This window comes from Vulpes lagopus, chromosome 10 (assembly GCF_018345385.1).
Source record: "Vulpes lagopus strain Blue_001 chromosome 10, ASM1834538v1, whole genome shotgun sequence".
NCBI classification, from domain to species: domain Eukaryota; kingdom Metazoa; phylum Chordata; class Mammalia; order Carnivora; family Canidae; genus Vulpes; species Vulpes lagopus.
This window is the reverse complement of record NC_054833.1, coordinates 62,247,017-62,270,317: the sequence shown is the minus strand read 5'-3', so window position 1 is coordinate 62,270,317 and position 23,301 is coordinate 62,247,017. Positions and strand designations below refer to the sequence as shown.

The window sequence follows — 23,301 nt, the reverse complement described above, 5'->3', positions numbered from 1 at the left end:
GTAATTCACAGGAAAAAAAATATGTGCTAGAGCAGAATGGACTGGGACTTAGTCCTCTATTGGATCATGAGCTTTCTGATGGTAGGGGTGCCATCTTTCCCTTGTATTCCCCACCACACATTCCCCATTGTGGGTGCCCCAGTAAAGAGCTCTTGAAATGAATTATTACTAGGTAGATACATATTTATATATCTAAAGCAATCCTTTGGATTAAGGATGACCCATTATCCAAGAAAATCATTAAAGGACAAAAAAATCTTGAGAGGGAAACCCCCAAATACCTTGAGTACAAAGCTGTCCTCAGCCTGGAGCTTCAGGTCCACCACCGCCTTCCTAACCAACGCTTCAAAGTTGAGGTCTCTCCTCCGAGGGACATCCAGGGCAGGAAAGAGGTCCCCAATCAGGCCCATGAACACTGGTATGTCATCGGTCACGATCTTGGGGATGTTGAAATCTCGCAAGGAGCGCATCAGGACTTGGTCCTCAGGGCGGTCAGGGTCTCCTCGCTTCAGGGATCCTGCCACCACCAACACAGACTTGATGGCCCGCAGGCCCCAGTCATAGTGATCCTGGAAGGTGGCACAGGTCAGGCAGGTGTGCTGAACATCACATGCTAGTGTTTATAAAATTATGGGCAGGTTGGGGGTGCCTGGGTGGCTCAGCAGTTGAGCTTCTGGCTTTGGCTCAGGTCATGATCCCAGGGTCCTGGGATTGAGTCCTACTTCGGGCTCCCTACTTAGAGCCTGCTTCTCCCTCTGCCTGTGTCTCTGCTTCTCTCTGTGTCTCCCATGAATAAATAAATAAAATATTTTAAAAAATTATAGGCAGGCCACTTCTGAGGCCAAGCTGGAAGCTCAGGAAAGGACCAATGACACGGAAGGTCGTAGTCACAGATCCCAGCTCCTGGTCTGGCATTAGCTACTTTTCTAACTCTGATGACAACAAAGCAGCCCCAGAGCATACAGGGGGCTGGGAGCAAGGGAAACCAAACAGAACCACTTCAATGTGTCTGGCTACTCCTTGCCCATTTAGAGAGTGGAAGGGTATCTAGGGGGAAGCCACGTTAGCTCTTAGAGATGGTCGAGGCTGAGCTCACATGCTCTACACCCAGGAGGCCTTCAGACTCTCTGAGAAAAGTAGTTAAAGAATAATTACTAGTAGCAGGGTGCCTGGGTTGCTCAGTTGGTTAAGTGTCTGCCTTCTGCTTGGGTCATGATCCTGGAATTCCAGGATTGAGCCCCATGTTGGGCTCTCTGCCCAGTGGGGAGTCTGCTACACCCTCTCTCTCTCAAATAAATAAATAAATAAATAATCTTTAAAAAGAAGAATTACTAGTAGCAACTCATAAAGGCAGTTCCAGGAGTTTAAGCAAGAGGCAGGGGTGCTTAGATATAAAGTGGTAGGAAGAAAATGAGATGGATTTGAGAGATATCCAGAGGGTGAAACGAATAAGAGTTCATCCACGATTAGACATAGGGCTGCAGAGAAGAAAAGTGTCAAGGATGACTTCCAGCATTCCAGAACTAGCCAGTGAGTAAGTGATGGTTTTGCGCACTGAAGCACCATGTGCAGAAGTTGGCTGGGGTGAGGATCATCTGGGAGATGGGCTTTAGATGCTGAGCTGGAGCTGCTTTTCCTGCACTCAGGGGGAGCTGTGGTATAGCTGCTGAACATACAGGTTTAGAGTTCAGAAGAGAGGTTCAGGGTGGATTTGTGAGTGTCAGTCTCTGGCCGGGAAGTCAGTGGTGGTGGGGAACCGACCGATAATACAATGAACAAGGGGTCTGGGAAGCAAGGAGAAACAGGAGAGGTTTTTAAAGAAATCCACCTGGGACAGATTTTATAGGGCTGAGTGCACCCATGCTATGGCAGTAAAGGTAGTCCTATTAAGAGAGCCCCGAAGGGAGGAGAAGCTTTAAATTCGGAGCTTTTACTATTCTTATGGGCACAATGACTCTCTGTGAGAAGGCTTTCATGTCTCCCTACTACACTGGGCAGAACGGGGCAATTACACCTGACAGGTGGTCGGGCCAAACTAGAGAGAGTACCTGTTTAGAGAGCAGCTCTTTGCACAACTGGTAAAGGGTGATGAACTTTCTGGCTAATGATCGTGCTTCAATGAATCCTTCTGCCACCAGCATGATCTCGCAGATCAACTCAAAGTCTGGAACCACCATTGCACAAGGCCTGTGAATGGGGAAACAGAGGGCCAAGATGGTTTCCCAACCACAGTCGAAGGGGCGGGGGTGCTTGGAAGACAAGTGAACCTGGCTGAGATCATGGACAGAGGCGTCTGTGAGTATAAACACTCAGCCCTTACCAATAGTTTCATCTAAGATTTCCAATTCAGGGATGAGTTGACAAAGGATAAAAGACATGAACTTTCTTGACCAAGGTGATGGATGATGGTAGCAGGAAAGGGCAGGGTTGGGGTTACAGCTCATCTTGTAACTTGGGGTCAATATACCTTACACAGGCATGGCTTGGTCAAGCTTTAGTAAGTAGTAATTTATTCGGTCAGTTCCTTATATAATAGATTAGGGGCTAAGGTTGAGGAATTGGGTCTCTCCTGGGGTCTACAAGGATCTACTCCTCATTTTCAAAACGTATGTCTCCTCCAAGCCTATATACTTGGGGCTCATTCTGTGCTTATGCACATAAAAATATAAATAAGTATCTAACACTGAGGTCTAAAGTAAATACCTATTAACTCCATCTTGCCACAAAATGCATATATGAGGGGTGCCTGGGTGGCTCAGTTGGTTAAGTGACTGACTCTTAGTTTCGGTTCAGGTCCTAATGTCAGCATCAGGCGATTGAGCCCCACCCTCAGGCTCCATGCTCAGCACAGAGTCTGTTTGGAATTCTCTCTCTCAGGATGCCTGGGTGGCCCAGCGGTTGAGTGTCTGCCCTTGACTCAGGGCGTGATCCCGGGACTCTGGGGATCGAGTCCCACATCGGGCTCCCTGCATGGAGCCTGCTTCTCCCTCCGCCTGTGTCTCTGCCTCTCTCTCTCTGTGTCTCTCATGAATAAATAAAAATCTTTAAAAAAAAAAAAAAAAGGAATTCTCTCTCTCCCTCTCCTTCTGTTCCTCTCCCTGCCCATTCTTACATGAGTGCGCTCTCTCTCTCTCTCTCTCTCTCTCCCTCTCCCTCTCTCTAAGATAAATAAAATCTTGTTAAAAATGTCATATATGGGAATACAGAGGGGAATTTTTATCTATAAGGATTTACTGTGATTTTCCCCCCCATAGCCTAGAAACATTTTATTTTTAAATTACGTATTTTTAAAATTAATTTATTAAGTCTATAACAGGAGCCTAAGGTTGTTTACATTTCTTTAACCACATTTTCCCTACACCGATGCAAAATTTTCAAAAGCATATCATTCAAGAACATTTTTCCTCTAAATTTGACAGCATATTCAAATTCAAAGGAGCAACCACACACTTAGAATCTCAATTATTTTGCAACCTGAACTAAGGTTAAGTATGCATTCATACAACAGAATGCAATAGGGCCATGGAAAATAATGCTATGGAAGGAAACTATTTTGTGGCATGGGGAAAATATTCGTTAACAAAGGCAGGATACTAATTTATATAGAGTCTTATGCCAAGTGTGACAAAGAGATACCCTGCCCACCAGATATTGGAAGGGAGAATGCCAAAAGGTTGTAACTATCTCTGGATGACAGCATTCAAACAAGAGGAGCAGAGGTTCTGGAGGTGGACTCTCTGGGCTCTAACCCCTGTTCTGTGGCTCGCTACTTGGTCTGTGAGCGAACCTAGTGACTACGGTTCCCACCCTGGGCAATTTGCTGCCCTATTTTCTCCCTGCACAAAGGGTGATACTAGTAGCACCCACCTCACTGGGTTTTGTGAAAATGAAGTAACAAAGTAGATGTTTGTATTTATTGTTTTGTTTTTTTTTACAAATATTTTTCTCCTTCCCCTCCCAATTTTCTAGATAAATGTTCCCTTTAAATTTGGGGCAGGGGGGTGGTGTGGAAATGTAGAGTTGTTCTTACCAGGGTGATAAACCACTTGCATAATTGTTTGTAAATGCAAGGCTTACTTAATAAATACTTTGTGCAAGCCAAGAGCAAGTGATATTCCATGCCACCCCTTCAGGCAGCCTGGTGATGTTCCAATAAGCTCTTGGCCAACATGGGCACTGGCCTGGGGGGTATGTCCACACCACTCCTGTGACGCAGGAATTTGACACCGCATAAGTGCACAGGGACCGGACTGAGGGACGAAATGCACAGGGACCTCTCTAGGGGGCTCCTGGACTTCACGTCCCCAACAGAGTAAGGGCTCTGGCTCCCAAGAGGAAGCTGACCTCTGTGTCACAGCTCCTGTGGCCTCTCTGTCTTAGATGACGATCCAGGAGGCGGAAAAATCAGAAACCACGAGGTACCTCTTTTGGTTGGGCTGAAATCTCTTTCCTGAGAAAAAGAACGGAGACTCCCTCCAGCCCCTTCTAGAAAATGGATTTGCGTTTTCTTATCACAGTAAAAAAGATGTAAAAGCATGGCAGTATCCACTGGTGGCAAAGGTGAAATAAAAGAGGTGTTCTTGTGCATGGCTACTAGGAGCGTTAACTTGGCACTAGTCTTTGTAGAAAGCAATTTGTCAGTGTGTATCAGGAGCCTTAAAAAGTGCCTCCCTGTTAACTCAGTGATTCCACTTCTGGGCAGCTAGCCAAAGAAAATAACTATGCATAGAGAAAAAAAAAGGACTTATGTACAAAGATACAAAGATGTATATTACAGCATTACGTGTAAATTTATTTTAAATGTTAGAAGCACTCTTAATATTTAAATATGGGGGACCACTTAGTGATACCATGGACTGTGCACTTGGTATAATAAAACGTAGTCATGAAATGAGATTTCTTATGAATATCTAACAGAAGAGATGATTTATGATAAGATTATGATAGAGTATGAAATGGAAAAAAACAATAGGAAAGTGTGTGTAGACCACAAATGCATGACTTCAAAATACTCATATAGAGGAGAGCAGAATACAACAGAGCAAGAAATAATTTTACTGGTGATAACGTTAAAGTGGTTTTATAAACTCTACTTTTTTATATGTTCTAAATTTCTTCCAATATACGTGCCATACATTTTCAGTGGAGAAAAACAGAAGAGGCTTCTCTCTTGGGCCCTTGCATGAGGCAGAGCTGATGCTCACCTGAAAAGAGCCTTGAGATTCTCTGGAAGTTCCGTGCGGCCAGCGTAACCCGGGTTCATGGTGATGAAGATCCCCACCGAAGGTTCCAGGCTAATCTCCTCCCCAAGGAAGTTGAACCGCTGTTTCTTATCTCGGATTGCATCTTGAATGCTTTTTACCTGGTGAATGAGTCAACAGAAAAGGTCTCCACTGTGCTCCGGGGGTGGAGCGGTAGGAAGCATGGTTATGCCCAGTGCAGACACGTGCTCTGTGGCCCCTTTCACTGAAGGATGGGCACAGTGACTGCATCCTGGACCCTCTGCTAATGAGCATGGGGTGCCCGTCTGAAAGAAATCTGGTCTCCCATGCCCATATTTATAACAGCAGTGAAGAGGTCGGGCGTGAACAGCGAGCAGGTGTCTAACCCCACTGACCTCCCACCAGGCACCGTTCTGAGTGTTTCTACATGTTAATTCATTTGCTCTTCACCATAATCCTTGAAGCCCATTTCTCTATGATGAAACAGAAACACTGAGTGGCTGGGTAGCTTGCCTGACCTTGCTCAGGTCCTAAGTGGTGGGTTCTGGACTTGAATCCAGGCAACTGGGCTACTGCATGATGGATAGAACACCAGGACCTACCCCCCTAGGCTGGTTCTAAGGATTAAATGAAAGAAAGCCTATGAAGAGCTGAGCACACAGAAAATGCTTAAAAACAGCAGCTAACACAGAAATCGTTACTGTGGTCCTCAGCCTGGCTTACCTCCTCAGGCTACGTCTCTAGAACACATGGCATAATCACAGCTCACCCCTTTAGAGATTGCACGTCCTTAAATGGCAAAGCGAGACTGGAGCCACATCCCCAAGGGCTATGAGTACCTTTCAAAAGTCAGACTTTTGTCTTAAAGGTGTGGATTTAAGCTGAAGCTTGACCTGGTCAGCTCTACATTCTAGAATGCTCTTACAGCAGTGGGGAGAGGGACAGAAATGAGATGCCCATTTTCACACATGGTGCTTTGGAAAGGCATGTGCAACAATGATGAGCGACAGCAAGAGTGAAAATAAGAGGGGCATGCTTGTTCAGGGAGGCCCCAGAGTGTATCTGAGTATCTCTAGCCATTCAGGGCTCCTGAAAGCCGAGGAGCCAGTGCAAGGTCTTGAAAGAGCTCCAATCATGTTGCCATGGGCAAGTGTTTAGAATAGTTGAGGGTTCTGTGCAGATTGGGCTGTAGGTGTGTGTGTGTGTGTGTGACAGAGAGGGACAGATATAAACAGAGAAGGACAGACAGAGCTGGAGGATTTATGAGACATACAGACATGGAGAGACAGCAGGAACCTAAGTAAAGGAGAAAGACACCAGGCAGCTGGACCATCCTCCATGGAGTGGGGCTCTCCCCAGCACCTGGCAGGGCAGCACCCACCAGAATGGGTGACAGGTCTACAGGTGACAGGTGAATGAGGATTCAGCTCCTTTCTCAAAGTGAAGCTCTAAAGACCAAATGCATTTGAGCTCATGGAGTTAGAGACTAAAATTTCTTTTCTGCATAGAGAATGGCAATGCTGTGTGTCAGAGGTGATCTTCAGCATGGCACACACAGCGGTGCTCACAGGGCAGCCCCGCACAGCACCTCCTGCCTCCCCATCACCCCCCAGCTTATGAGGGTGGTGAGGAAGGGGCTCTCCCCAATGGTCCCAGTCCTCCCATCTATAAAATACACCAAACGCTCATCACCGTCTTATAGGGTGGGGAAGGGAGTTTCATTGCCATTTACTGATTGCTTTGATACCCTTGGGCGAAGGCCAGAGTCCAGGACCGTTTTGCTTCCCTCCTGTAGGATCTGAGGCCTCTGTCCTTCCATGTAAAAGTCTGTAGGGGGTGCTCCTGAGGCAGAGTATGGAGCAGATACAAGGCCACAGTTAACGCTGGGGCATCAGTGCTAGTAGCAGGCTCTGTGAGCAGGGCTCTCCTGGGACAGGACAGAAGACTGTGTGCCTGGCACCTTCTCATCACCTTAGTGGCAATCAGGGTCCATGGGGATGAGTCACAGCAATGCAGCGGGTGGGGTCCAGGAGGCCCCAGTAAAGTCCAGAGGTCCTTCAGGATGTTGGGAAGAGGCAGGAGAAGCAGGTGGGCTGGGATCACATGGATTACACCGCAAGCCCAGCAAGGGGGATTCTCAAACACAGGTAGGCATAAACGGATACCAAAGGGGCCAGGCCACTCTTCACTCAAGGGGGTCCATTATTTGTCTGCTAAAAACCCATCACTTTAAAAGATTTAAACCCACAGGGAATAACAAAAAGAAAAAGAGTAACTGACGTTTACCGACCACTTGGTATGTACCAGGCACTTCTCTGAGTATTTTAGGTGAGTCATCCCATCCTGTGAAGTCCTCTCAGTAACTGTACGAGATGGGCAGATCCTCCTCATTTTATAGATAGGGAAACTGAGCCAGAGGCGGTTAAGAAGCTGTGCTGCAGTTATGCAAGATGCCGGGTTTAGGGAGGCTACGACAGGGGTATGTGGGGACTCTATGCTATTTCTGTAATTTTTCTATAAGTCTAAAATTGTTAAAAATAAAAAGTTGCAAGAGAAAAAAAAAGGAAACTTGCCAGCTGTCTAACAGTTGGTAAGTGGGGCAACCCAAGTTACCAACCAGGCAATCTGGTGCCAAAGCACATGCTCTTATTAGCCACTTCCCCAAACCTCCTTTTACCAGGACACTGTGCCAGCCACATGGCTCCTCATCGAATATATACCTTTCAGGGGAATTTTGTTTTACTCTAAAAATAATCATGTTATAATTTAGAGGCATATGTTTCCACGAAGTAAGAAAAGTGTATTTGCCACTCGCTAAAGAAAACAAACAAACACAAAACGCTATGTAGAAACCGATGTTCTTGCCTGGGGGTGACTGTGCACCTGCCCTCCCCAGGGAACATCTGGCCACAGCTGGGGACATTTTTGTTGTCACAAGTAGTGGGCGAAATTTCTGGAATTATCAGGCTCAAGGCATTGAAAATGCCAAAGTTGCGAAAACCATGGTCTGCAGAATGTTTTCCCAATGAGGAGACTGAAGGTAAGAAAGTATAACCGATTTGTCCACCATTCCACGGCTTGTGGCCCTGGGGCCTCCTGAATTCCCATGCAAATTCATAGCCCCCCACCCCACCCCAGATCGGATCACCCAATCAGAAATTCTGGGGTGGGGTCCAGCGAACTAGTAAGCCCTGGGATTATAGTAAGCCCTGACTAGTAAGATCTGGATATCTGCCCAGTTCAAGAACTACTGTGGTCCAGTTAATTCTTGTGTTTCTGCTCATCCTGGCTGCTGCCCAGCTGTCCGCATCAGAGCTGCATATAGGCCCCACCCCCTCAGTACACCTGCTTCCTCCACTCCCTCTGCCCCACCTACCCTGGGGAGGAGGATGTGTCTCTGTGGCCTGCTAACCCAGGCTAACCCATGCCCCACAGCCTTCCAGATGTTTCCTTCACTTGCCAGTCCCCCTCTTAGCTCCAGTTCTCAGCATTTGCTGGACATGAGAACCACGTGGACGTGGTTCTTTCAAAACAAAAGTGTTTCATTTCAAAAGCAAACCTGATGCCTAGGTCCTGTCCCAGACCAATGAAACCAGAATCTTTGGGGGTGGAGACAGTGTGTTTGTGCATTGCTATGGGCACTTCTACTGTGTCACCAGGGTTGAGGAGCTGGAGCCAAGGGCAGCATGTCCCTAAATTTAGTACGAAACCCAGGGGATTGTGCAGAAATGCAGACTGTCACAGCAGGGCTCTGGTGGGTCTGGATCTGCATTTCTAACAGGCTCCCCAGGGAAGTTGAGGCTGCTGGCCCATTAAGTGCCCCAGCCAAGAAACCCGACTGCCCCCTTCCCATTTCAGGACCCTCCCCTGGCCCTTAGCCAGATGGGCTCACTTGCCCTTCCAGCGCCACAGTCTTAATCATCCCTCTCTCAGGGAGCTCGCTTTCTGCCTGATGCTTTAGATGGGTGGGTAGGTTTTACCTCTATCTCAGGCCAGCCCCATATCCTGCACAAGCCACATGTGCCTGTCTGACTATGAGAGCCCAATGGGGTATCTTAAGAATGAGGCCTTTCTCTTCCAAGACTGAAAACTGGTGAACACAGAGGGCTCCAGCCCTACGTCTTCCCACCCAGGCTGGGGCCTTGTATCAGACACACTCATGAAGGGTAACAGTCATACCATCTTTCTTGTAGGTGATAGGTTTTAAAGAGGTCATCGGCTAGCTCTGAGCTACCTGAACCCACTCAGCTTTTTCCTCCATGCCCCTCCAACCATCCCCTTATGTTCTAGGGAAGTAAGTCCACTCTGTGGTCCAGACTTTGCCCCCAAATGCCATGTGTTATTAAAATCCTGCCTGGCTCACTCCATGCTGCTCTCTGCAAAAAGCAGATTGGAATCTGCTGCCTTCAGGAAATGCAACCCACTCACCACTTTTTACATTAAAAAAAAAATTTCCGTGTTTTTACCTTAGACCTTACGCTCCTCTATAAAGGGTGTTACGTGGGAAGCTCCCTTGGTTCTGAGACTCTAGCATTTGGCACTCTGAGTCCTTGGAACACTGCTATGGTGACCTCCCAAGACCTTGCTAACTGATCTGCTGCTTCTAGCTGCTTCCTCCTCGGCCCAGCACCCTTGTGCCATGGGGAAGGAAGGCACATGGCAGAAATGCCTGGCCAGGGAGGCTGGAGGGAGAAGGTGGTGGAGTATGTCCTGCTGACACATGCCCTTGGGCCCAAAGGCCTAGTGAGCTGATTGCAATGGTATTGGCAAAATTCTGGGGGAGGGGGGAAGACTAAGTAGTACTTCATACATCTTTAAAATAGCAGAGTAATTGCTCTTGGAATTGTCCCACTTATTCCCATCGTATATGTAATTCTGCTCAACCACTCTGACAGAGACACGAAAATACCCACCTGCAAGAACCCCAGAGCACACGCACTTTTGTAGAAGTTACTGGGAGAGGAACCCAGACAGGCAAGGAGCCGAGAGGAGGAGAGGGGATGACGAGGGAGAGTCACAGCTGGTATGGCTTTGGAACCAATATGCCAGCCTGGATGGCTGTGTGAATAATTAAGTGTAATTTTCTCCTTGGGTGGGTATAGGATTTTAAGTGGAACAGACTCAGATTCTGCCCCGACTATTGTCAGACCACTTGTTTGAGACGATCTCTCCTACGGGTGTGCTCCTAGCCTGGAGTGTGAAAGCACCAGGGAATTCTGGGTTGAATTTATTTCATTTAATTCCAGAAGCAAAAAGGAACTGACCTTGCAGAACCTGCTAGGACATCCTATTGGGCAGCTTCAAAATAAGGCGAATTCACATTGTTTATCTATTGTGCACTGGGGACAATGGCTATTGAATACTGCCTCATCAATTAAGACACTAAGTTTGGGAAGATGGTCTGAGGTTGGGCCAGCTGAGGAGTGAAGGGTGTTGAGGAGGGTGGTGAGACCTGAGTGTGGACCTTCTTTCCCTGCCCCATGTCTCCTGGTCTTCCACTGCCCTTCAACCTGTGTTCTGCAGTGCTCAGGTAATAATAACAGTAACCACCACCACCATCATCATCATGACCATCATCATTACCACCACCATCATGGTCCCCATCATCATCATGGCCACCATCACCATCATCTTATTACCACTATTTTCATACCATCATTATCACCACCATGACCATCATCACCATGATCATCATTATCATGACCATTATCACCACCAATATAACCAACAGCACTACCACCCCCATCACCACTAACATCACCACCACCACCACTACCACCACCACAATCACCACCATTACCACCACCACAATCATCATAGAGACTAATATTTATTGCATGCCTACTAGCTGTAGGTCTTTAAATGTTCCACACGTATTAACTTATTAAATAATTATTACAACCGCATCTAGTAGGTACTATTATTAACCCTCTTTACAGATGTGGGACTTGAGATATGGACTCACCCAAAGTCACACAGCTGGTAAGTGGCAGAACCAGAGTTGAACACTGGCTGTGTGGTTTCAGACATGACCTACACACATGACCACTTCCCCACCCCCTTGCAGGGTTCACCCCACCCTACAAGAACCTATTTCTTTGAAGATCCCAGTTGCATGTGGGATTGCTCCTATAATCTCTGGAGCCCAAGATGAACTCTATGCTGATCCTAGTTGGCTCTCACTGCTTCCTGCTGGCTCTTCCCCAGGCTCCTTGGAGGGACACCGTGAAATGGCCCTTTGGCAACCCCACAGCACTGAGCACTGTATTGGGTCCACCATAAGTGGTCCTGGATTTCAGCAAGGGCAGTCATGGCAGTGCAACCTGGCTGGTGAGGACAAGAAAAGCCCTCTGCAATCTGGGGCCAGTAGCCAGAAAAGAAGATGCAGAAAGTCCTAACAGCAGAGATGAAAGAGCAGGACTTTATAGCATGTAGAATAACAGAAGATGGTGGGCAAGAAGTAGAAAAGATGGGTGGTATATGAACTGTCAGGTATCTGCAGTGGAAGAAACAAGGAGGAAACTCCAGGTACAAGATATAATTATAATTATAATCCCAATATCCGAGGCTACAAAGAGCTTATGCTTCTGTCCCGACTCTCAGAACCATCCTAGGCCTAGAATTAGTACTCTGAGAAAGCTGTATTTTATTCGTGTTACTCCACACCTTCTTTCCCCAAATTCACACAGACCTGGAAGGGGCATTAATCCTGGTTCTTCTAAGTTATGAAGTGACCACACAGAGGTGAAGCAGTCAGTGGCATGCTTTTTTGTCCAGTTCCCAAGTTGTTTCCTTTCATTTTGTTTTTTAATGAGTTGCCAACTTTCAGAAACCTGGAGTTTTTTTTTAAGATTTTATTTATTTATTCATGAGATAGAGAGAGAGAGAGAGAGAGAGAGAAGAGAGAGAGAGGGGCAGAGACACAGGCAGAGGGAGAATCTGGTCCCATGCAGGAAGCCCGACGCGGGACTCGATCCTGGGTCTCCAGGATCACACCCTGGGGTGAAGGCGTCGCTAAACCGCTGAGCCACCCGGGCTGCCCTGGAGTTTTTTAAATAAAAATCTGGACTTTCAGCTTCTCTTTAAAATTCAAAAAATCTGGCAACACTGACATATTCTGACAAGGCAGAGGCGTGCTAGTAAATGTTTAAGAACCAGCTCACTGGGAAAACAAAATGCCCCTGATTTGTAGGATTTGCCACTTTCTGCTGGGAAAATGCTCCCATCACTGCTGATTTTAAGCCACTGATGTGAGAGCACTGAACGCTCGCAATCAGCTCCCATGAACCATGCTAGTCAAAGGTTTCCAAGGGAGTGTTCTGGCCACCTATTCAATTTACTGCTGCTACCAACTCCTATCAAATCAAATAATCCAAAAGAGGGAAAACCATACATCACCATTGGGAATGAGAGAAGGACCCACAGTTTTGCAACTTGTGAGGGCTTCACCAAGAAGCAGTCCAGACAAGAATCCATGAATGAGAGCACCAATCAGCTGTCCATCACAAGGAATGGAAAGCCTGACTACCTTGGGGGGAGGGCGAAGTGAAGGGACCCTGCAGAGTCTCCCAGCCACTTATGGCTCCCAGTGCCAAGTGGAGGTGAAGGTGAGCCATGGAATCGGTAGATGGTGTGAGCTCTGCTACTGTTCCACCTCGGGGTGGCTTCAGCACCTGCTCACGGCTCCAAGTCCAGCCTGCATGGACAGATACAGCATGTTGCATGGGGACAGCATGCTGGGGGGTGGTGGATACCGGGCCCCACCCACAGCATGCTGGGGGGTGGTGGATACAGGGCTAGCTCCTGCCCTGTATGCACAGGCCAGCGGGAGGGGAAGAATGCTCCTTTGGCCAGTTTCCCCACCGAGGACCACACTCCATCTGCAGCAACTCCCACCTCCCCCCTTCTGCTGCCCTTACCCTTAGAAAAATGTCAGTTGAGCTAAAATTTTGCCTTGGCCCTTCATTTGGGCCTGAAGGCTTTAAACCAAAGCCTAGGGGAAGCGAGGAGTCCCTCATAGCTCTGCTTTTCTTTTTCTGTACTGTATACATCCTGCTCTGGAAATAAAGGCAAATGACAGGAGGAAAATTATATGTTTAGGCCGCATGGAGCCCAGGCACAACCTGGGAGCACCAGTCATGCCAGTATCCCAGGCGCCATCACCACATGGCTTCCTTCACCGCTTGGTGCCCTTATGTTGGCTTTGTCTTGTTGAGGTGGTGGAGTGGGTGGGCTCTGAAATGACAGGCTCCTCCGCGGGAAAGAGGGGCACCCAGTTTACTGGAAGGAGCACAGAACGGGTGCTGGCAAAGGCTGTGCTTCACCAGGGTGATTGAGGTGCCTTGGGGGAGGCCATGGGGCTCGCACTGAGGCCGTGGCCCCAGTTGGGACCCCTGTGAAAGACCCCTGACAACCTGCAGCCACTGACTTTCCCGCTGCTCAGCCCCTCTTTAAAACCATTGCCAAGCAGAGGGCAATTTCCCCTTCAGAAACATGCAGGGGCTCTCTGCCCCCCAAAGTAGGTACAACACACATCACAACATTAGAGCCCATCTGCCTCTCTGGCCTTGTTTTCTTCTCTAGCAGTTTATCCCTTAGACACCGGTATCTGTGTCTATACATGTCCCTGGTTGTATGGGAGAGGGTGCTGGGTTCAAGGCTCAACCTCACTGCTTGCCAACATGTCCTTGGACAAATGACTTTCCTCAGCTGGTCTTTGGGAGGTGGTACAGAATAGACTTTCAACAGAGGTTTGCTCACTTTTCCCTACGGATCCCTCTTTCCACTTGCTTCCTCTGTCTATAAGACCCTTCCCCTTAATCCAGATCATCTCCATCTAATTTTTTAGGTCTAGCTTCAAGATGGCATATCTAGCAGCTTTGCCCTGTACTGTGAGTCAGGAATCTCATCCCTTCTAAAGCCCTCAAGAGTGCTTGTGCCCGTCTCAAGAACTAAAGTTGTTTTATGAAGTTAGGGATCTGCCCTAATCAACCGGGGACACTTCACCCTGGTTTTGAGCTTAGCACTCACTCTGCTGTAGGTGCTCAATAGATGAGATGCTTTCTGGAGAAGTTGGAAGACAAGCGGCATGTTTATGTAAATGTGACCCAAACATGACTTCCTTCCTTCAGCAACATTCACCCTGTGATCCTCACTTTACTGAGCTTATCATCACATGGTAAAGTCATTTCCCACCCTTTGCATGAGAGATCCTACCTTTGTATGATGAGATGAATTGGCCCAAAGGAAGTAGAGCAGCTTTCCCAGGCTTGATTACAAAAGGGAAGACCTTTCCAAAGTCCATGGCCTTTCCAAGAAGCCAGGCTCTGCTATCTGCCTTGATCCTCCCCTCGCCCACAGGAAGCAGGTGGGACAGGTCACGGAGGAGGAAATGGAGTCCACAGCCAGTGAATGGATTCACCTTGGTAGGGACTCATGGGATCCCCATATCCTGCCCCGGGGCCAATTCTAAAGAACAGAGGAAGGGGCTTGATGTCCAAGTGGGAAGGGAGACACAAAAGTGGACGAGCAGAGGTTGAGAGCAAGAGGATGTAGATTGCCACAGTGCTTGGGGAGATGATCACAGGCCTCCCACCAACTTGTGGCCCCCATACCTGCATGGCTACCACCGACAAGACTTCCACAGAGATTCTGTTAAACTCATCAAAACAGCCCCAGGCACCAGTCTGAGCGAGGCCTTTGTAGATGTTGCCGCAAGACTGCAATGAAATGTATAAAGGTTAAATGGCCCTCTGTGCCGGGCTCATCATCACACATGGAAATCAGCTTCCATCCTTTTTGTGAGAGATACTTCCAGTCTCCCACCGACCGCTGGTTTGAAAAACTCCTATTAAAATTTCAAGGGCAATCACATTTTTGATGGCTGAGGGTGCCAACATAAGTCATGGGATCAAACAGAACTTTTTCAAGACACTTGGACCAAAATCCCTTTAAAATGTCATTGGGCTTGTGATACTCTTGATTCTGTAGCTTTCAAAATCGCAGGACATGAATAAAATATTGTTTTTTTGCACCATAGACCCCCCCCCACCACACACACACACAAAAGCCTTCTATTCAGCATTCAGCATGCGCTGATAGAAAAGTTTATGTCTGTATCTTCAGATCTGTGCCCAAACGCCCAGGGTGATAGGAAGCTGTAGATGGACGGGGGACATGATAAGATCTGCAGAAAGTGAATGACAGGTAAATATTTTCAAATGAGAGCAAGAAAGGAATTTTCAAAGGGAAGATGGCATATCTGTCCTAAAAATAAAAACCGCCTGGGCGTTCAACGTGAATAACTAAACCACAGAGCAAATACAGAGGGGAAGGTGACAGGGGGACACTCTCAGGGTCACTGGCAAGGAGACATTGCTGGAGTGCTGGGGAAGTGGAAAAGTCTCATTCATTTCTGTAGTGAGTGTTTGCTACCCATCAGGTGTGTGCACAGCTTGTGCGTTAGACACAGGACTCAGTCTAAGAACTCCTAGCTGGGCTGTAGAGAGAAGGCATCCAGACAGCAGGTCAATCGCTCCATGAGCAGGAGTTCCAGTGGATAGAGTAAAAGACACAGATGTTAGGGCGTTCAGAGAGGAGCAAAGGAGAGCACTCGCTAGCAAGCAGTGTTGCCAAAGGGATGAATTTCAGACAGTATTACGACATTGACTCCCAATGTTTATTTCACAAGATGCCAAATCTGGGAGACAGTAGATGTTCCTTGAAGAGATGGCATTTGGGCCGATGAAGTTCAGGAAACACCACATCCTATAACCCTCTTTTGCTAATTTACAAAATCTATTAGAACTCTTTTTAAAAAAGGTTTTATTTATTCATGAGAGACACAGAGAGAGAGAGGCAGAGAGAGACACAGGCAGAGGGAGAAGCAGGCTCGCTGCGGGGAGCCCAATGTGGGACTTGATCCTAGGACCCCAGGATCCAGGATCACACCCTGAGTTGAAGGCAGACACTCAACCACTGAACCACCCAGGTGCCCCAACATCTATTAGAACTTTAAGGGGAGGAAGGAAGAGTCCTGAACAACAAAATTCGGTCAATGTTTTATGGCCAGGATTTTTCATTTTCCTTATGTGGCTCCTGGTTTTCCCAGGATGCACGCTGGTGAACATTTGTGTCAGGGACAGAAGACAGGAATAGAATTCTAAAAGATCAGACGTGCTGGTATCTCACAGGACTGTATGATACCTTCAGAACATACACTGTGGATGTTGGCTTATTAGTATCTGTATAGGTAGAATGGAAGGGGGTAAGGGAAGTAAATATTGCAGGCAAAGGATGAGCAAAATCATATGTCTAGAGAAAAAATAAAGGCATCATTTGGGCTGGGAAGGTGAAGTATAAAAGGAGGTCGTTGTTATAAAAAGCCTTGAATTATTAGAAGAGACTGTGAAGGTCCATGGAGGCTTGGAGCAGAGGAAAGAATGATTCAATGAACGTTTTAGGAGAACCAATCTAACATCACCTAAGCTGGCCTGGGAAAGGAAGGAAGGATAAGCCCTACCTTTCATTAAGTTCCCTGAATTAATGGATTCCTCTATTCATGCTATAGTTTTCTCTATTGTTCTTGTTCTGATCTGTGTCTTCACTAGGCTGAGCCAAAGCTTTGCACAGTCCAGACAAAATACGGATAGACCCCTCTGTTCATCCTATACCCTCAGAGGAATCGATGGGGGATTGGGGTTCATTCGTAAGTTTTGAAAGAATCGAATAAGATGGCCTTGGTGACTCCCTCACCATGGGGCCAATTCATCTATTTCTGTTTTGCATGCCAGGCCTAACTTTGAAGAAATCCTGATTATCTTCAATCAATACACCAGGTCTTCTCCATCTAAATGAGTGCATCCTCCAGAATGTCCTTCTGGGGAGAATATCCTTAGTCAGCAATGCTGCCTTTGCTCAACTATAGAAAAATCTAGAAACTTAATCCTTGAAGGTTGAGTTTGTAGGAAAAAAAATACTTTCTTCTTTTAGGCTAACTTAAAGAGAAATATTAATTTTTTTTAAGAGAAAGAGAGCGTGCACGTGCATGCACATGCCCAAATGAGGGGGGCGTAGAGGCAGAGAGAGAATCTTAAGTAAGCTCCACACCCACCATTAAGCCTGACTCTGGCCTGGATCCCGCAACCTGAGATCATGGCTTGAGCTGAAATCAAGAGTCAGATGCTTAATTGAGTAAGCCACCCAGGTGCCCTATTTTTTTTTTTTGAGAAGTAGTACTTTAATGTGTTCATCAATAAAAGCAACCATGATAAAATTTAGACTGTGTAGAATACGGGGAAGACAGCTGTCTGGCGTCTGAATCCTCATTTTGTTTGCTGGCTATAAGCAAACACAGTGTTTGAGATTTCTGCAACTCTTTGCACAGCAAAATTTTCTGTACAAGAGAAATTATTAAAGTTACAGCAGATGAATCTCATTTAGAGTTCTATAGGTTAGCTCGTAGTCTCTAAAATTATTTTTAAATTAAATTTATTTTGTACCCAATATACCATGATTTATAGATATAAATATTTAATCTACTTAATGCTATGGTTTTATCTTTTCCCCCACTCTAAATTTATTTACATGTCATCCTATTTCAAAAGGGACTTAAGATAGTTCACCAAAATAATACAATAGAACAAAATAAAAATAATGAAAAAGTGAGAAAATCTTATTACACTTAAAAAAAAGAATTTATATGACATCTAGCAGAACATTGCTAGCTAAGAAGTGACCTATGGGCTTCTTGTTTCTCTTGCTTTTCTCTATGACACAGAACCTGGAATACATTTAAAAAGTAAAAAATGGTGAGCGCCTGGATGAAGAACATTGGCCTTGCACTTGTCCTTTGTGGGCGTCACTTGTTAGGAGTGGAGGTTAATCTAGTCTGCCTTCAGAAGTCACACCTGCCCTTGGAGGATATTTTGTCTTTGTAGAAATATTGGGAAAATGCCTACTTTTCCAGAAAAGCACAAATATGACTTTTATGGGAAGATTTCATGTTAGCCACTTGGGAACCTTTCTGTGGTTCTAGGTCAAACAGAGAATGTCAGCCTTTGGATACATGCTCAGCCTCCTCATTTTACAGGTGACTAAAAGAAGCTCCCAAAGTGAAGTAACCCATCAGTGGTTACAACACTCACTGGTGGAAACTCATCTACAGTGAGGTCAACGTGCTCCAGGGATCAAAGCCTCAGGTCTCCTCGGACCGACCGAGCAGAGACCTCTGTGCCTGGGCCTCTGGGCTGGGCCAGGATGGCATGGATGAACCTGGTCCCCAGTGTGTGCTGCCACCCAGTTCCTAACTCCTCCTCCAGCTGAGGCCATACCTTGTAGTCCATCTGCTCGGAGCAGTTGAACACATACACCATGACACCCAGCGCTCGGCCCAGGTCCTTGGTGGTTTCTGTTTTGCCTGTGCCTGCAGGTCCTGCTGGAGCTCCACTCATGGTCAGGTGCAGAGACTGGGTGAGGGTGATGTAGCATCTGTCAAACACAGGAGTGCATAGATCATTCCCAGGATTCCACGTGGTCTGACCAAGGACTCTGGCCCTGCTGGGTCCTGGGGAGACAGAGCTCAGGTTCCAGGCCATGGGGGACCTGACAGCTCCTGTAAAGGAAAACCAGGGTCCCCACTCCCGTCTCTCTCCCACAGTGCTACGGGGAGAACTCTCAGAAGGTTCATCTAATCACAATGCTCCCTTTCAGGGGCATTGCTGGCTCTCTGCCAGGCCCCTTCTGATCTCGCCCCTGCTGACTTTTCTAGCTCACTGCCCGTCTCTGCCATCTCTCCAGCCCTAGTGCCCTAAGGTACCTTTGTGGAGAGCTATTTTCACGTGCCCATGCTGTGTTCTGAGTGTTTGTGCACCCCAGCTCCCCAAGACATATGGTGAAACCCCCACCCTCCTTGATACCAAGACCCTGAAATCAGGACCTGAGCCAAAACCAAGGGTCAGAATCTCAACCAACTGGGCCACCCAGGCGCCCCTTATTTCTGGTACTTTTTAAAAAGGACTTGCATTTCTATTTAGTTGGAAATGTGCCTTTGGGTTATAAGCACATAAAAAGATGCTCAAGACCACTGGTCATTAGGGAAATGTGAATTAAATCCACAATGAGATACCATGATGTCAAAAGGACAGACCAGAATAAGTGGTGGTGAGGAAGTAAAAAAGGTCGGAAACTCACCCACTGCTGATGGGGATGAATATGGTATACAGCTACCTCGGAAGACAGTTTGGTGGTTTCTTAAAGAGTAAAGCTTACCAGGGTGCCTGGGTGGCTCAGTTGGTTGGGCGTCTGACTCTTGATTTTTCTGCTCAGGTTATGATCTCAGGGTCATGGGGTCGAGCCCCACATCGGGTTTCCAGGTCAGTGGGGAGCCTGCTTGGGATTCTCCCCTCTGCTCCTCCCCCTGCCCATGCATGTGTATTCTCTCTCTAAAAGAAATAAATCTTTTTTTTTTTTTAATAACGTAAAGCTTTCCATATGAGTCACTAATTCCCCTTCCAGGACTTTACCCAGAGGAAATGAGCATTTATTTTCAGACAAAGACTTAACACAGGAATGTTCCTAGCAGCAATATTCTTAATGCCAAGAAACCAGAAACAACCCAAATATCCAATGGTGAATGGATAAACAACTATGTGATGTACCTGTGCAGAATATTATTTAACAATATAAAGGAATGAAGCGCACAAACATGTTACAAGAAGGGAGAACCTTAGAGGCATTACACTAAAGCCAAAGAGGTCACACGCTAAATGTCACATATTGGATCATTTCATTTATGACATATCTGGAAAATACAGAGACATACAGTGGATCAGAGGCTGCTTGGGAAAAGGATATGAGATTGACCACAGAACGGGTGCTGGCAAAGTTTAAAACTGGGTGTTGGTGACGGTTGCACAACTCTATTACTAAATTACTAAAGGTCATTGAATTGTACCCTTGTTTTAAGATTATATTTTTACATTATTTCTACACCCAGTGTGGGCTCAAACTCATAATCCCAACATCAAGAGTTGCACACACCACCAATGGAGCCAGCCGGGTGCCCCTGAAGTGCACACTTGTGACCAGTGAGCTATAAGGCACAAAAATTATACTTCAGGAAAGCCACTAAAAATGTGCCACTGGCCTAGCTTTTTAATACCTTGCAAATTAATGCACAGGCTCTCCACCTGCAGGCTGGCCTGCGAGGACCCGAAACCCCAGACTAACACCCTGCATGCAAGTTGGTGATTATATCTCCACTAGAACCAAAATGGGTTTGAAAAGACTTGAAGTGAGTCCCAGAATTCTCCTTTAATTGAGTGCAAAATTCCTGTACATATTTCAGCCTTTGTGTGTGAAACCCAGGAAGGCAGGTGCCCCAGGTGGAGAGAACAGGTGTGCAGAGTTGCTCTTCCGCCTGGACTTTGCCTGTGTAAGGGAATGTACTGCCTCGGCTCTTGAGGGGAGGCACTGGTGTATTTAACCGCTGGGGAACTGGGATCCCCCCAGCCCAGGCCCCCGGTGCCTCACTTTTCCCTGTGGACTAAGCTCACATTAGAGTTGCTGACCTGGGGCATGGACCACAAAGCTACGACAGTCAGGACAAAGGGCGAAAGCTCAGTCATTGTTACCATTTGGAAATGTTTCTCTCCTCTCTCAAACATCTCCAGCTAGATCTTCACAGAGGTCTGCATGCAGCTTTAGCCATAGCTGCCCTCGTGGGCTGAGTTCTGGCTCCAGACTGGCCCTAGTTTCTTCCACTCTCCCAGCCTCAGGTTTCTTCTAGAACTCTCTGGGGCCTGCTGCAGCCCCATAGCTCCCAGGAGGAAAGGCAAGAAGACTGGTGGAACTCCGACCCCCAGCCAGCTCTCCTTCCCACTCTCTCCCACCCCTTCTTGTCCCATGCTGCCTTCTCTGCCAGCCGGAGGGCAATCCCAGGCTGCTTCTCTCTGGAGCTGTGGGACTCTCAAGGAATCTGGGAGTCCAGAAGCACAGAGTTTCACAGGAACAGAATTCTCACAGAAGACCCAAGAATCTCTGGAAAGGATGAGTGAAAATATCAATGAGGGTGACAAAACATGAGAGGCTCCTAACTCTGGGAAATGAACAAGGGGTAGTGGGAAGGGAGGTGGGCGGGGGTTGGGGTGAGTGGGTGATGGGCACTGAGGGGGGCACTTGGCGGGATAAGCACTGGGTATTATGTTAAATGTTGGCAAATTGAACTCCAATAAAAATAATTAATTAACTAATTAATTAAAAAGAGATTCTCTGAAAAGAAATCCTTGGAACTGGGTGTCGATCTCCTTTTTGGCCTCTACTGAGCTCACAATTATCTCCAGGAGGACTCAGAGGTGAGAGGGGGACTGCGAAAAACAAACAAACAAACCCCCCAAAAACATTTTTCTTTCCATAAGAACATAACTGTAGAGCTAGAAGGGATTTCTGAGATTAACTAACACCCTTGTTTTAAGGATGGGAAGCCTAAGGCTCAGGAAAGAAAGTGGGCTAAGGTGTTCTAAATAACTAAGGCAGGGGTAGTGGCGCTGTAGCTTGGTTTCCCTCTTCTACATGGGAGTTTCCCTGATGTCTGGGCCACTGGTCAGCAGGCTGTCCCAGGCCTTAGGCTGTCTCAGTCCAGGCTCCTGCTCTAAAATTCCATCTGGGGTCTTGCCAGCTTGTCCGTCTCTATAAACATCAAGCCAGCTATTTAACTCTGCACCTGTTTGCACAGAGGAGGGTGGCTCATGCTATCGTGGGCCAAGGCAAGGACTCTGGAGTTGGAGAATTAAAAACATCACCTCTACAAAGTGTTGTGCAACTCGACCAGGGTAGTGAACCTTGGTGCCTTATAAAAGGTGTCACTGGCATCCATCATGTAGTCTTTGAACCAAGAAATTTAGTATGTTTGCTGCTTCAGACCGATAGCCATTGTGAGAATGACCAAGGACTCCTTTCAGAGGGGTTCTTGCCTGGCCAACTGGCCTCCAACATGGATCCGGATCAATTTAGTCTGGTGGGAACCACAAGCCCTTTGGTGTCAGGACAGACCTCAGAGGTCTGGCCTCTTCACCAAGTCAGGCTCTCTCCCATCAAATCCTTCCAAGAGGGGATGCCTGGGTGGCTCAGTGGTTGAAGCGTCTGCCTTCAACTCAGGGTGTGATCCCAGATCTTGGATCGAGTCCTGCATCAGAGTCCCTGCAGGGAGCCTGCTTCTCCTTCTGCCTATGTCTCTGCTTCTCTCTCTGTGTCTCTCACAAACAAATAAATTTTTAAAATCTTAAAAAAATTCCTTCCAAGAGGATTATGTAGTCTTCATCTCCAGAGGGACAGGATTTTCTTATTCTAGAAGTCAGTTCCTTCCACCGTGGGCTGGTTGTAATTGTTTGAAAGGCTTTCCTAATATCACAAGCTGAAGGCAGCCTTGTTCTCTTTGGGCAAATGACTTCTATAGGTCTTATTCTTATCTTCCCTGGCAGGCTTTTGTACAGATAAGATGAGACAAAAGATACGAAGGTGCCTTGAAAAGAGAAAGCCAATCTAGGTTTAAGGTAATATTTTCTAAAGTAACAAACATATGAAATGTAGCTTTTCGTTTTCGATATGGTTGTTCATTTGGCAGATTAAAGAAAACATCAAAGCCCATGCTTCTTGATTTCTGCTATAAATAGCCTGTTGCCATCCCAGAAATGTGGTCTGACTAATCTTAGAGCTGGTGAAATCATAGTTGGTTTGTCTTCACTTTCCACTGCTTTCTAAGAAATCAGCATAAACTGAGTGGCTTAAAATAACACTCCTTTAGGACCTCACTGTTGTAGGTCACAAGTCCCGGTGGCCCCTCCACAGAAGGTCTCACAAGACCAAAAGCAAGGCTATTAGTTGGCCGGACTCCTGTCTGGACACTCTGGGGAAGAATCTGCTCCCTAGCTCACTGGAGGTCTTGGCTTAATTAGGTTCCTACCAGTTGCAAGACTGAGGTCTTTGTTGGTTCCTATTGGCCAGGGGTTTGGCTCAATTCCTAGAGACCCCTCTACCATCTTTGCATATGGTTCCCCCACCTTTAAAATCAACAATGGCATGC

The 23,301-nt window shown here is 46.8% G+C and overlaps 1 protein-coding gene across 1 annotated transcript in view; it reads right to left on the bottom strand.

Moving 5' to 3' along the window:
- The window catches only part of DNAH9 (dynein axonemal heavy chain 9), a 335,073-nt gene that overhangs the window by 205,093 nt on the left and 106,679 nt on the right, over positions 1–23,301 (bottom strand). Inside the window, exons 27-31 of the mRNA XM_041771484.1 lie at positions 18,554–18,710; positions 14,837–14,941; positions 5,205–5,362; positions 2,049–2,187; positions 282–569 (exon numbers count right to left, since the gene is read on the bottom strand). Of these exons, the coding sequence (XP_041627418.1) occupies positions 282–569; positions 2,049–2,187; positions 5,205–5,362; positions 14,837–14,941; positions 18,554–18,710 (847 nt within the window). The remainder of the gene's footprint in view (positions 1–281; positions 570–2,048; positions 2,188–5,204; positions 5,363–14,836; positions 14,942–18,553; positions 18,711–23,301) is intronic.